The following is a 13,577-nucleotide window of genomic DNA, read 5'->3' as shown; positions in this document are numbered from 1 at the left end:
CACCCTGACAGACCAAATCTGCAAGATAAACCCTTATAGTTTAAATTCAACTATGGTCCCCCGGTTGTTGAAGTCCTAAAATGCACATCGGTGGTCTATTCTAAGACCGTCCAGATTTGAAATAGATACTCCGTTTTCTGGTAAAGTAATAAAAGGTATAATCACCTCAAAATATAATGTATCACTTAAATATAGTACCTTATTCTTTGCAAAAATATAAGATGATACTTTTCATTAAACGTGTTCCGACTAAAATCTGGAAAAAGAAATGAGCAGTAACAATAAACGCGTTTAGAAACTATAAACGGTGCTCACATCAGACGTGCAAAATTCGAATCGAAAATTTACCTTTCTAAAGGACTTTCTATATTATACATTTTTCATGTTCAGAAAAAGAATAAATCAAAGTCCTGGCAAGCTTGCCAAAGTGATAATATCTTTGGAGAAGTTTTTGTAGAGCATATCTTCCAAAAAAGTTGCTACTTCTTACAAAGCTCACACACTACATCAATAATCTAGGAATATATGAAAAAACAATGGAGTCTGGTTAGCCTAGCGCTGACGTTGCCATATTTCCTTATTCGAGAGTGCTATCAATGGCAACAATAGCACTAACCCCCCGACTTAACCTTAATTTCAAGTCAAGTGGATTTAAATTCAAGTGAAAATTTTAAGTATTGTAGGTAGGCTATTTTTATTTGCTTTTGAAAGTGGAAAATTGAAATTGAACTTTAAAGTAAGAGAATACATTTATATTTTCTATTTAATCTAGAGAAACAACATTTTGGTGTTTTCTTGCTTCCACATATTGACTAACATAGGCTAAAATCTTATGGAGAATGTTTTTTCTAAAACATAGGTTTGTGAAAAAGACACTAATTTACTGACTATGATATCAATGTTTCTAAATTTTTAAAATGTACATGATTTCCTTAAAGAATGCTTCACATCCTTGTTTAGAATGACGTTATTTTGTGTTGTCAACTATTATTCAATATTCCTTATTTAAAGGGAACCCAGCAATTTTACCAAGAGGTTAATTTCTCTGGGAGTCCTGAAATAAAAAACAATCAGGTTCGTGGTTTTCATGGAAATTCTTCAAAGTAAAGTTTTTAATATATTGATTTAGTGATACTTAGGGCCCAATTATTAATGTTCCATTAACTTTAACAAGCTTATTTCTATAAAAATGTTGAAATAGAGTATTAACATCAGTCAGTTTTTGTTTGACACTATCATGTTTTGCAACTTTTCAGCAATAAAAGATTTTGATTTGATGTATTGCTGCTGAGAACACAGAAAAATGTGTGACTCATCTAACTATTTTAAAGACTTCCATGGGCTGCAACAATTAAAAGAAATAGAACAAGTTTGCCCTACATTTGCAGAGTAAGTATTAGCTTGAAATACTTGTAAATAGTGACATACTTGTCAAGAATATTTTGTAATTATGCTCTACTCCTATATCAGGATCTGCCATAGTAACACAACAATATTATATTTGTAGATGTGAATATAACAGTATAGAGAACACATTTAAATACAGTGATGATTTGGAAGTGGCAAAGGGCCTAATTTACCTAAAGTATTTACAAGAGGCTGTGAAGAAACAAATTGGTGGTTTAAACAATGACATTCCTTTTGAGAATATCTTATACAGTAACATAGTAAAAATATTATGGAATTATCATAAGAAAAGTGACTTTAAAAATAATATTTTTTCTGGATTGCCACCAGCTGCTATTGAAAATATTAAAGAAGTATGTATTGCATTAAAAAAATGTGAGCCATATAGGTTTAGATACTGAACTTGTTTTAGGCCATTGAAAATATAGTGGAACGTTTACCTAACAATCATTTTGAACAATCCCACAAGTTACATCCAATCCCATTAAATTTAGATCCCTGCAAAGCTCTTAAACCATTAAATCCAATTTATTACATTCCACTTCAAGATGACTTGTCAGATATTGAAAAATACCTAAAAAAGGGGGAAAAAATTAATTTCTCCTTCTTATCCGTCCCAGACTTACATCAAAATGACGTGGATGGAAACAGTTACGATTTGGAGACCATGTTTCAAATCCATGAACCTTCTATGTTGAATTATAGCTATGACGCGTTCAGGGCCATAGTCCGAGAGCAACTAGAGTCAGATAGGAGTGATGACGAAGTGGTAGCTTATTTAATAGATACGTTTGGATGCAATGTATTTGATTTTATCACAGAGATAGTTAGAAATCGACATAAGAAAATTAATTATGGAGCAGTAAGCAGAGGTAAATTTTTGCTGGTGTATAAGTGGTTATTGACTGTTTTGCAACAATATTGGGTGTCGAGATTTGACGTTTTCTTTCGATTTAACATAAATGTTATAAAAAAAATTCATTAAATAATTGTATTTTTGTATATGTATTTTTTCCGTATGTTTTAGTGAATACCATGAACACGTCAGGTGTTCCACAAATAAATTGACAAATTTTCAGGGACTCTAGAGATAGAGATAATGATACACAAGGCACTACATTGAAAATCAGGAAAAAACCATAATCTTTGTTGAGTTTAGAAATGGAACTGTCACCAATTTCCTATTATTTTGTCTTCACATGACCCGTCTGAAAAATTGTCTATTTATTTACAGGACACTTCATATTGTGACAGACGAACTTCATGTGATATTTTTTCTATTAGCTCCTAAAGCCACCCACATGGTAAAACCTAAAAATTCCTCTGATGCTGTGATAGCTGGTACAGTAACTGTTCAATCGGAGAAGGAAAGCAATTTGCTGAAAAAGCTTAGAAAAATCGAAAAAAAAGATAAAAATAAAATATTTGCTGCGGAACATGAACAGTAAGTGTCGATTTTATTAAAAATGTGATATAATGTTAATTACCCCTTGTGCGACTTCAAAAATTACAAATTAAACTTGAACGTTTGTTAATAAAAGTTGTTACCAATACTTTCATATATTTTTTTAGGACGGAAATTGAATATTCAGTAGCCAAGACCACACCATTGTTCAAGAAACAGACAACTTCACAATTAAATATTGAGGACTATCCCCATGTTCATGATCAGTTAAGAAATCACATGGTTACAAGTAAGTATTAGAAATGTCATAAATAAAAGGTTGGCTTATAAACTGAGTTTCTTAACAAATATAATTAAAAATAGGAAATATTTAATTATTTTATACTTTTTAGTGCCCTTTTAAGTCAATGCATTTATCTTGAAATACAGAAAAAAATCGAATTTGAGTGCTACTCTTTTCAAGGACACATTGCATATGCCCCCATACATCTAAAAATTGAAAAATCTTCTAATTTTATTTAATAAGTCTAATTTATAGATTTGTTTTTTTTCATCATTTTTAAGGTATATTTGTTTAACATCATTTAGGTAAATATGATGGGGTATCTATACTACAACCCGAAAATGCTAAGAAAAGAATTACCAATGATTATGCTGAATTTACTATTCCCGGGGGTAGCAAAGGTGACGTAAAAGATATCGAACGGATCAAAGTGTCTTCACTAGATAAGTTGGGAAAGCTAGTCTTTAAGGATATAAAGGAATTCAACAGGTGAGTATAATTTAAGCTTTGAAAATGTGTTCACATTGATTTTAACATACAAACCACTTTTAAAACAATAAAATTAAAATAAATCCTAATTTTGGTAACTGTTGTTTCATTGAAAATGTTTTACTTTTTCTTGTTTTACCCTTCATTTATCGTATAAATTTGTTGCTTTCAGGATACAATCAGAAGTTTTTCCAGTTGCGTATAATTCTAACGAAAATATGTTAGTTTGCGCTCCTACAGGGGCCGGTAAAACAAATATTGCCCTTCTCAGTATTGTACATCAGATTCGTTCACATATGGAGGGGAATATGATTAGAAAAGCGGATTTTAAGGTAACCTCCATAAATGCCGAATAGTTTAAAACTTACAAATTTAATAATGCAATATTTTCCTTTTTTTAGATCATTTAAACACACATTTACGTTATCTGTATGCTTTATATTAATTTTTAATTATGTTCAATAATTATTTTTAAGATGATTTACGTGTGTCCTATGAAAGCACTGGCTACCGAAATGGTGGCCAATTTCAGTAAAAAACTAGCCCCAATCGGGATAAGCGTGAAAGAGTGCACCGGTGATATGCAACTGACCAAAAGAGAAATCGAGGAGACGCAAATGCTAGTAACCACCCCGGAGAAATGGGACGTGATTAGCCGGAAAGGGGCAGGTATATAAAGATTTTTTTTAAATTTCATCTGCTGATTTTGTATACTTCTTGAAATAGAGAAAACATGCAAGTGCATTGTTGAACACGACTTCCTACCGGTTATTATGTACAAGTAATACAGGGAGATTCACGGTGAATGGCCTATTACATATATCTAAACGACAGCTATATATTTTTATTTCTAATTTGATAACAAATGAAGATTATGTTAATCAACATAGAAAATATTATTTCTTTTTATATAAAAAGAAGAGTGTAGTTATTGTTTTCAATTGAAAGTGACTAAAAATTTACTTGTTGGGATTACTACTCAATTAAGCAACATATTTTAAGTTTCATGAGAACACGTTCTCAGAGAACAAACTTGTCTTTCTATTCTCACAATTATGTCTTTTCTTTTTTTCTTTTAGTTGATTCTGAAGTGGTAGGTTTGGTAAAACTGCTCATAATCGACGAGGTTCACCTTTTAAATGGTTCGAGAGGGCCTGTAATTGAGGCTCTAGTGGCGAGGACTTTGAGACAAGTAGTGAGCAGTCAAAGTATGATTAGAATTGTTGCTCTTTCAGCTACATTGCCGGGATATTTAGATGTAGCCCAGTTTCTTAAGGTGAACACTCGAAGTGGATTGTTCTTCTTTGATAATAGGCACGTAAGAAATAATAAAGCTCTGAGAAAAAAATTGTAAAGAAATATAACAGTTGTAAAAACAATTTCAGTTTGATTTTGTGAATAAATGCTAGAATTTTCATGAATATTTAATTATTTCAGGTTTCGCTCAGTACCACTAACAACTACATTTATAGGAGTGAAAAAACGAAATGAGGCCGATATCATGGATATGGTATGCTACGAAAAAGTAGTAGATTTCATCCAAAACGGGCATCAGGTAAATTTGTACTAAAGCAAAAGAGCTTGAATCTCAATTATATGAGAATTTACAGTAAACCTTTGACCATCTCACTTATACTGAAAATCAGGATGTTAAAGTGGTTTAAGAAAATATCTTTTTGCACATTTTATCTTGTGATAATTTGATGTTTTCTTTGTCTGTTTTCTGAAATAATTATAATTCTGGTTTCATAGGCGATGGTTTTTGTTACATCACGAAATGCAACTGCGTCTGTAGCCAAGAAACTGATCGAAATCGCGCAAGAAAAAGGCACTCTTAAGCAATTTGAACCAGAAAAGACGATAAAGGTTAATAAATCGGGATACAAAAATAGCGATCTGAGTTATTTAATACCGCAAGGGTTTGGTATTCATCATGCAGGCAAGTTATTTGCAAATTAACGTTGAAAAAATTTCACCAATCCACGTTTCACAGATTTTGAAGTTTGTCTATACCGATTCAATAAAAAAAAAATCTTTATAATTAGAAAGAGAATAAATTGAAGACGGTAATATTTTAGGAATGGTGAGATCCGATCGATTAGAAGTAGAACACCTTTTTAGAATTGGGGAATTGAAGGTTATAGTTTGTACAACCACATTAGCTTGGGGTGTGAACCTGCCTGCTCATGCTGTTATTATAAGGGTAATTTTTACAAGCAAATCTAAATACATAATTAATTATAACATACCTTAGGGCACACTTCATTACGATGCAACAAAATCCTCTTTCGTTGACATGGATATGCTAGATGTTCAGCAAATTTTTGGTAGGGCGGGACGGCCGCAGTACGATACTTCTGGGCATGGCATTATGATTACCACTATGGCTAATATGTCTAAATATATGGGACTTATGCTATCGCAAGTTCCCATAGAGAGTCAATTTTTGAACTGCATTCCTGATAATTTAAATGCAGAGGTGTGTTTCTTCAATAATTTGATAAAAATAGAAAGTTCACTATTACGTCTTATTTAGATTGTGTTGGGCACAGTCTCGAACTTGAGAGAAGCAATGGAATGGCTAACCAACACCTTTCTGTTCTGCAGGATTAAGAAAAATCCGTTAGTTTACGGGCTGACTTTCAAGGAAATTTTCGACGTTCTACAGTTCAATCGATTCCTTCAAACACAGCTGGATAGTGCAGCTTCCATTCTAGAAAAATCTCAGTTGATACGATTTGATTCAGCCCTCGGTGAATTAAGACCGACGAATTTCGGGCGCATCGCTAGCTTTTATTATATCTCCCATAAAACTATGGAATTATTTTACGAACGTTTTAACAGACACATTTCCGAGGCCAATTTATTGAAGCTGCTAAGTGAGGCGTCGGAATTTCAACAAATACAGGTTGCACTTTATTATTTTTTATATTTTTAATCATGCATAAAATTCGTGTTCAGGTTAGAATGGATGAAGTGCAAGAACTCGATCGACTGCGAGACTACAATGAATACAACATCACTCTGGACTTTGCAAATAACACTTCGAAAGTCATATGTCTAATTCAAGCAAACATTAGTCGAGCTCCAATACGAGTCTCTTCGTTAAGTTCTGATACTCAATATATAATGCAGGTAAGTTTTTTTTATTTATTAGTAATTAATTAGTTCTTATTTATTTGCACCTGTAGACTGTGGTGCGACTTGCGCGTGCCCTATTTGAAATTGCCAAAGACAGAAACTACGCGCTCCAAGTGTCCAGGACATTGAGATTTGCGCAAATGTTAGAGCAACAAATGTGGGACCATATACACCCTCTTTGGCAGTTTAAAGAGTTGATTCCACATTTGGATTCACACAGGTAGGTGTTCTGACTCTTACCGATCTGTTATGTCTACTGCTTGTTTTTCAATCAACACTTCGAGATGTTAGAGGTAAAACTCTAAACTCTTTTTAATTAATTCTTGAGTAAAATAGTGCTTTTTCAATTTAATATTTTTTCAGAGTAATGCAAGCTTTAAACTTGAACATGGACGAACTCAAAGAAATGTCCGATAGAGAATTAGAAAACTTATTTAGAGCTCACCGACTAGCAAATAGAGTTAAACACTATTGCAGTATATTTCCAACGGTCAAAGTAGACTACGTAATCAAACCCATTACTGATGGCGTCATTCGGTAAGCATCGGGACTTATTAGGATCCTCAAGATTAATTCAAGACTCTTATCTTTTAGCATTAAATTGCAAATATTGCCGGCATTCAAGTGGGACAATCAAATCCACGGCTCTGCCCAGCATTACTATGCATGGGTTGAAGACCCCACGCACGACGCCATTTATCACATAGAATCTTTTGTAATTACACGAAGGATGTGCCATAGTGAGGTCGAACCTATTGAGTTGGTATTTACTGTGCCGTTGACCAAGCCCTTATCTTTGGAATATTTCATTCGGGTTGTCAATAGTCATTTCATGCGTAAGTTTCTTATACAATATGTCCTATAGGTCCAAAAAAATTATTTTCTTTTGTTTTTCTTTGCTAACTGCCAAATTTCCTTTTTAGACGCTGAAGAAGTGTTGGTTTTAGACTTAACTGATATAAAACTCTTTAGTTCCGAATCCTATCAAACAAACATCTTGGATTTGCAACCCCTACCCAAGCGAGTTTTGAGGAATAAAACATACGAGGACTTGTATTCTTTTACACATTTCAATGCCGTTCAAAGTCAGGTTTTTCATTCTTGTTACTATACAGACACTCCGATTATTTTGGGCGCCCCAACGGGATCAGGAAAGACTATAGTGGCGGAATTGTGTATTTTACGGATGTTTTCATTGAATCCCGATCAAAAAGTAAGTAAAATGATTGTTATATAAAGGCTTAATTTACAATATCAGGATATTTTTATAATATGAGGAATGTGTGATTATTATGTAATTATAATGTGTGATTTCTTAATTGTTTTAAAGGCAATTTTTTGCAATTTTAGGTTGTTTACATTGCTCCAATGAAAGCTTTGGTTCGTGAAAGACTACTAGACTGGTCTGATAAATTTGTAAAAATTAATAAAAGAGTGATAGAAGTTACTGGAGATGTAACTCCTCGTTCAGAACTTATACGATCGGCTAATATTATCATTACCACTCCGGAAAAATGGGACGCCATGAGCCGGAATTGGACCGAGAAAGATTTTGTTAAGCAGGTGGGCCTGATGGTTATTGATGAAATTCATTTGTTAGGTAAGATACAATTCAAAAACACTTTACCTTCTATTAAATATGATATAAGATTTTATTTTATGTCATTAATTTAAACTGAAAAATAAAAATATTTATTGTCGTCCATAAGTTAAACAAATTTAAATTTCAATCAATGTTTAAACAAGTAGTTCCCAAGAATAAAAAAATATGATTACGACCTCGTAATACCTTGTTTTTCTTAGGGGAGGATAGAGGGCCCGTTCTAGAAGTGATTGTATCGAGAATGAACTGCATTAATAACAAAAAGAATACCAATGTTAGAATAATCGGTTTGTCAACCGCCATGGCTAATCCTGGAGATCTTGCTTTTTGGCTGAACTGTGATAAAGTAAGTTTATATTAAAACTAATCTAGATACAATCAACTGATAATTACTTAAACTAAATCACTTTGTATTTGTTCAGTATATCTTTGTTAATTATTTGCTATTCCCGTAGCGTGGTCTTTTTAACTTCAGTTCAGCAGTGAGACCCGTACCTTTAGAGATACATCTCCAGGGCTTTGAGGTAAAGCACTACTGTCCCAGAATGGCAGTCATGAATAAGTCGGTTTATCAAGCCATCTGCCAATATGCCCCTGAGAGTTCAGCGTTGATTTTTGTGTCATCTCGTAAACAGACAAGAATAACAGGTGAGTTTCACATTCATTTTGATTCATAGATATAGATTTTATATTTTCAATATTTATAATATATCTCTCCAGATTGCAAACGTCCCAAAAAATCTTGAAACTTTCTGGATATTTAATTTCCCGTTTCTGCCACATATGTATATTCATTACAAGGAATATAATTGAAGAAAGTTGATAGTATTTGTTAGTATTTGTGTTTGTATAATTTCAGGCTACGAATTGATGAAATTCCTCCTGTCTGAGAATAATTCTCAGAAATGGCTTCGTTGCGACGCGTACGAATTAGAAGATGCAAAAGCGAGATTGGTCGACCAGGATTTATCGCAATTGTTGTCTTTCGGAATAGGAATGCATCATGCAGGTAAAAGGCACAAAAATAGACCAATTTCCTAATTTAATATTGCGCAGGTTAAATTGTTTTTTCTCCGATTAAATTCTTTTAGTGAAGTTATTTCATGAAAAACTTAATTTGGAATTGATTGTCTTTGGTTTCCTTTCAGGTTTATGTGATTCCGATCGAAATTTGGTGGAGCGTCTCTATGTGAATCAAAAAATTCAAGTGCTTATAGCCACAGCTACCCTTGCTTGGGGTGTTAATTTCCCTGCACGATTGGTAATAGTTAAAGGTAAATTAATCAAAATCACAAATAAATTAACTCAATAATGTGACGTGGAAGCCAAAGTTCTTTTGAACATGTGTATATTGCTTTGAAAAAGTGTTAATGTAAAGTCGAAGCATTAGCCACTCTTCAAAAAGAAGATACTCAGTTGCGTTTGTCCTTACCTGAAAAATGTGTTAAATCTGTATGATTAAAAGATGCTATTGTGTACATTAAAATTTATTTAAACTTTACTAACAGGAACTGAATACTTCGATGCAGCTACTAAACGTTATGTAGACATGCCCATAACTGATGTAATTCAAATGTGTGGAAGAGCGGGACGACCACAATTTGACACGAGCGGCGTTGCCTGCGTCATGGTGCAAGAAAGCAAGAAGAACTTTTACAGGTAAATGTACATTTGGAACAAACTTATGATATATTGCAAATATTTTAATAATGCATGGAATTAGAAACAAATAGATGAGCTGTGCATTAAAAAATCTATAACAGTAAGTAGCCAAATTATGGAATACATTCCACAAATATAGAACCAGATAAAAAGTGTTTAGGTAATGGCTCATAATTGCCCAAATATTTTATTTATAAATGCGCACTTTTTGTGTAATAGTAACTTGCCTCGTAATTGAAGGGTCCGGGCGATTTTCTCGTAACCTATTATCTGATTTCTTATCAAATCTATTCTGTACCTAGCTGTCACTATATAACCATCTATCTGCTGCGATGATAACAAGACATAAGTCTTTGTGGTTCCACTCCGATATGTGCTAAAACTCTGTAGTTTATCTGTAAATTCATGGAAATTAAAATAGCACAATTGAAAGATTTATTATTATTCATAGAAAATTTCTGTTCGAGCCATTCCCTGTGGAGTCCAATTTACTAGAATCCTTACCTGATCACGTGAACGCTGAAATAGCGAATGGCAATATTACGACCAAAGTACAGTTAGTGGAATTTATTGAGTCAACTTTCTTCTTTAGACGGTAAGTCGTTTATGCATTATTCAGTTGATTGTTATCTAAATTCTTTTGGATATTTAAGCTAATGTTACATTTGTTACTTCATTTCAGTTTGTTGGCAAATCCAGTTTATTATCAATTAGACGCGAACGGGGATCCCATTCAATATGTGAAGGATCTGGCCGATTCTGTTGTAGATACATTGAAGCAACATGATTGCGTTCTAATGCAAGAAGATGTAAGTGAATATACTTTGTTCTAGGTCTTGCGAAGCTTAAGTATATAGTTACTATCACATAATTTTTTCATATAATAGATATGTAAATATCTGGTACCATAATTTCCTTACCTTAATGTAGAGCGAAAACTTGGGAAGGTTTATCTAATAACAACTGAATTTTCTATGCATCAAAACTTTTTGTTCCGCTTTTATAACAAATGTTAAACCATGTTTTTACCTTGATGTTTTAACCGTTATTTAGGCAATGAAGGGATATTACGAGCCTACTTCCTTGGGACTGCTTGGCTGCCAATATTATCTTTCGTACAAAAGTATATATTTTCTGAGTGAAAACATGGAGCACTACAATTCAATCGACGAATTACTCACCCTTATATGTCAAGTAGAGGAGTATAGACTGTTCCCGGTGCGACACAACGAAGACAACATCAATAAGTAAGTTTTTCTTATTATACACTTTGTTAATTTTTGGCACTAATTGTCTTAAAGTCTTATAGATATATAAGAAAAGTTTAAAAACAAAAGTTATGAAATAGAGGCAAATTGAAATATGGGTGATCTATGTTTCAATCTGGTGTTTATAGTTATAAATAGGTGTTTAAACCTATGGGGTAGCTCAACAAAGTGCAATGGAATTCAACTTTTTAATTTTAAATGAAATTCCACGATATATTGGGGCATTTAACGAAAGAATCTATTTCGATTTTCAACTTTTAGAAATCGTAATGTGTGAAATATTGCACTGAAAACGAATGAACTGCCTCCATAACCTTTATACTGCCTATTTCAATCTATCATTATAACACATCTCCAAATATTAAAAAAAAAATTAAATAAAATTACAATAATTTTACACATTAAGGATCAAAGAGTTTTTCTTAAAAACATACCTATAATGATAATTGGGTACTTACCCATTTTCAATTCCAGCTCTCTCCAACTATAATAAATATTGTTTACGTGAGGGATTCCCCTTAAATTGAACACATTTTCACATGCAAAATTTATTCAATATTCAACGTGCCTAACTAAAATCTAATTGTTCAATTTTATTTCATAATATTTATACAGTTCGGACAGCTGACACCTTGAGCACTTATTATTAACCACAACAAACATTAATTGTTTTAATTTAAGTTCTAAAGCTATGGCATTTCCACATTGTTTAATAACAGCGTTTTGATTTTGACAAGATGTTTCCTTAGTAAGACTTTTTAATTTTATACAGGGTGTTTCAAAGTATGTTGGCAAAAGGGGGAGGGACTATTAAAAGTGTATTAGCAAATATGTATTTCTTCATACTTTTGCCGGGTACATGTTTTCCTTTTTAAATTTCAGAGAATTGGCAAGGCAATTGGACATTGTAACCAACTTTCCATTTGACTCCCCCTGCTTGAAAGTCTTATTAATGGTGAAATGTTACCTATTAGATATCAACTTGCCCAATCAGGAGTATGTGTTAGATTTGAAATCTGTTTTAGATCAAATCATTCGTATTATTCACGTAAGTAAAAATCACGATGAACTACAATATTATATTTTCAAAGTTATATTTAATTGACGGTTTGTAATAAGTTCTATGAATTATGATTTCTTTATCGCATGTACTACTTCTTATAACTACATTTTTAGGCCATGATGAATTTGGCAGCTAGTCGAAACTGGCTCGATTGCACCATCAAACTAGTATACTTGTGCCAAATGCTTCTTCAAGGCTACACTTCTCTCAACTCTAATTTAATAATGCTACCATATATTTATCGTGGAAATCTTTTGCCTATCAGAGACAAACTATCCAAACTTCTTAAAACAAAACCATCAGATTTGAGCATTGCAACTGTCCTTGTATCTATGAATAATGCTGAAATGCAGAGCGGGATTTTCAATATTTTTCAAGATGCTCTAGGGACAAAAGCAGCTTCGGAGGTTATCAGAACCATCAACGATTTGCCGGTGTTAACAATTCAGTCAAATATAAAGAGTGTCCATGAGGGTGTAGAACTTAGTATGGAAATGAATGAGAATCAGGGTGTTAACGTGCGAGGAAATAGTGATGGGGACTATGTTTTAAGCGTGGATATTTATAGACAGGGATCCAGTAAGGCGAACGTGCACAGCAAGAAGTTTAATAAGCAAAAAGAGGAGTTTTGGTTTATTATTTTGGTTATGGAAAAAGAGTTGGTATTCCGGAAGTTTTCATTCAGCAGAAGAAATAAAAAAATTGAGATTCCGATTCAACTTCGTAGAGGTGAGGGTATCGCACAAGCATTTGAGGCGGCTATTTTACTATATTGTATCTGATTTTAGGTTTTTGCAAATACATACTCTATGTCATGAGCGATTGTTACTTGGGACTGGATCAGCAGCTGACGTATAATATAAAAATAGAGTAAATATTTACTTTCCCGGAGTTAAAAGTAAAAAATAGAAAATTGCATATTAACTTTGTTTTATATTTATTAAAATAATAATTATTTATTATAAATTATTATATTTATATGATTTTTGTCGTCATGTATTTACTTATTAACTAGTTTTATCCTGAATTATATCGGTTTGATCTACAGTGTTATTCAATACACTCACAAAAATTTGTTATTACCCATGGATAAATAAATATCCGACGTATGAAGAGTATCGGTGGCTGTTAAACAATCTATGTTTATAAAGTTTAAGCCGAAATAGAGCTGAAAGAAGTGATTTTTTTCTATGGTGATTAGATTACTGAAGATGTTCTTTTTTCCGTAAAAGAATAAATTTAATATCAATTCGAAT

At 32.8% G+C, this 13,577-nt stretch overlaps 1 protein-coding gene across 3 annotated transcripts; it reads left to right on the top strand.

The window, feature by feature from the left end:
- Nucleotides 1-608: 608 nt before the first annotated feature.
- Nucleotides 609-13,576, top strand: LOC136348588 (activating signal cointegrator 1 complex subunit 3-like). Of its 3 annotated transcripts, none has more exons than XM_066299523.1 (32): nt 609-683; nt 1,257-1,389; nt 1,508-1,760; nt 1,820-2,279; nt 2,692-2,851; nt 2,980-3,101; nt 3,401-3,584; nt 3,757-3,916; nt 4,061-4,253; nt 4,664-4,898; nt 5,022-5,139; nt 5,337-5,523; nt 5,663-5,787; nt 5,839-6,063; nt 6,121-6,492; nt 6,546-6,719; nt 6,776-6,945; nt 7,089-7,262; nt 7,320-7,561; nt 7,649-7,938; nt 8,076-8,325; nt 8,529-8,674; nt 8,784-8,976; nt 9,188-9,337; nt 9,477-9,602; nt 9,837-9,987; nt 10,442-10,585; nt 10,673-10,799; nt 11,044-11,237; nt 12,141-12,306; nt 12,435-13,050; nt 13,110-13,576. In XM_066299523.1, the coding sequence occupies exons 2-32, from the start codon at nt 1,304-1,306 to the stop codon at nt 13,193-13,195; spliced, it is 6,279 nt and encodes a 2,092-aa protein (XP_066155620.1). In that variant the 5' UTR covers nt 609-683; nt 1,257-1,303; the 3' UTR covers nt 13,196-13,576. The 3 variants fall into 3 exon arrangements, with proteins under 3 accessions (XP_066155620.1, XP_066155619.1, XP_066155621.1); XM_066299522.1 differs by having other exon boundaries at nt 630-736; XM_066299524.1 differs by lacking the exon at nt 609-683 and adding an exon at nt 1,052-1,074.
- Nucleotide 13,577: the final 1 nt, after the last annotated feature.

The sequence above is a fragment of the Euwallacea fornicatus genome, chromosome 34, assembly GCF_040115645.1.
Source record: "Euwallacea fornicatus isolate EFF26 chromosome 34, ASM4011564v1, whole genome shotgun sequence".
NCBI lineage: Eukaryota > Metazoa > Arthropoda > Insecta > Coleoptera > Curculionidae > Euwallacea > Euwallacea fornicatus.
The sequence above is the reverse complement of the archived record's forward strand: the minus strand, read 5'-3'. Positions and strand labels throughout refer to the sequence as shown.

What these genes read in the sequence shown, in the direction of transcription:
- LOC136348588 (XM_066299523.1), top strand. Translation starts at nt 1,304, where the DNA reads ATGTGTGACTCATCTAACTATTTTAAAGACTTCCATGGGCTGCAACAA. An exon ending in TTTGCTGCGGAACATGAACA is followed by an intron (nt 2,852 to 2,979) that starts GTAAGTGTCGAT and finishes ATATTTTTTTAG; the next exon opens with GACGGAAATTGAATATTCAG. An exon ending in TCCGATTCAACTTCGTAGAG is followed by an intron (nt 13,051 to 13,109) that starts GTGAGGGTATCG and finishes ATCTGATTTTAG; the next exon opens with GTTTTTGCAAATACATACTC.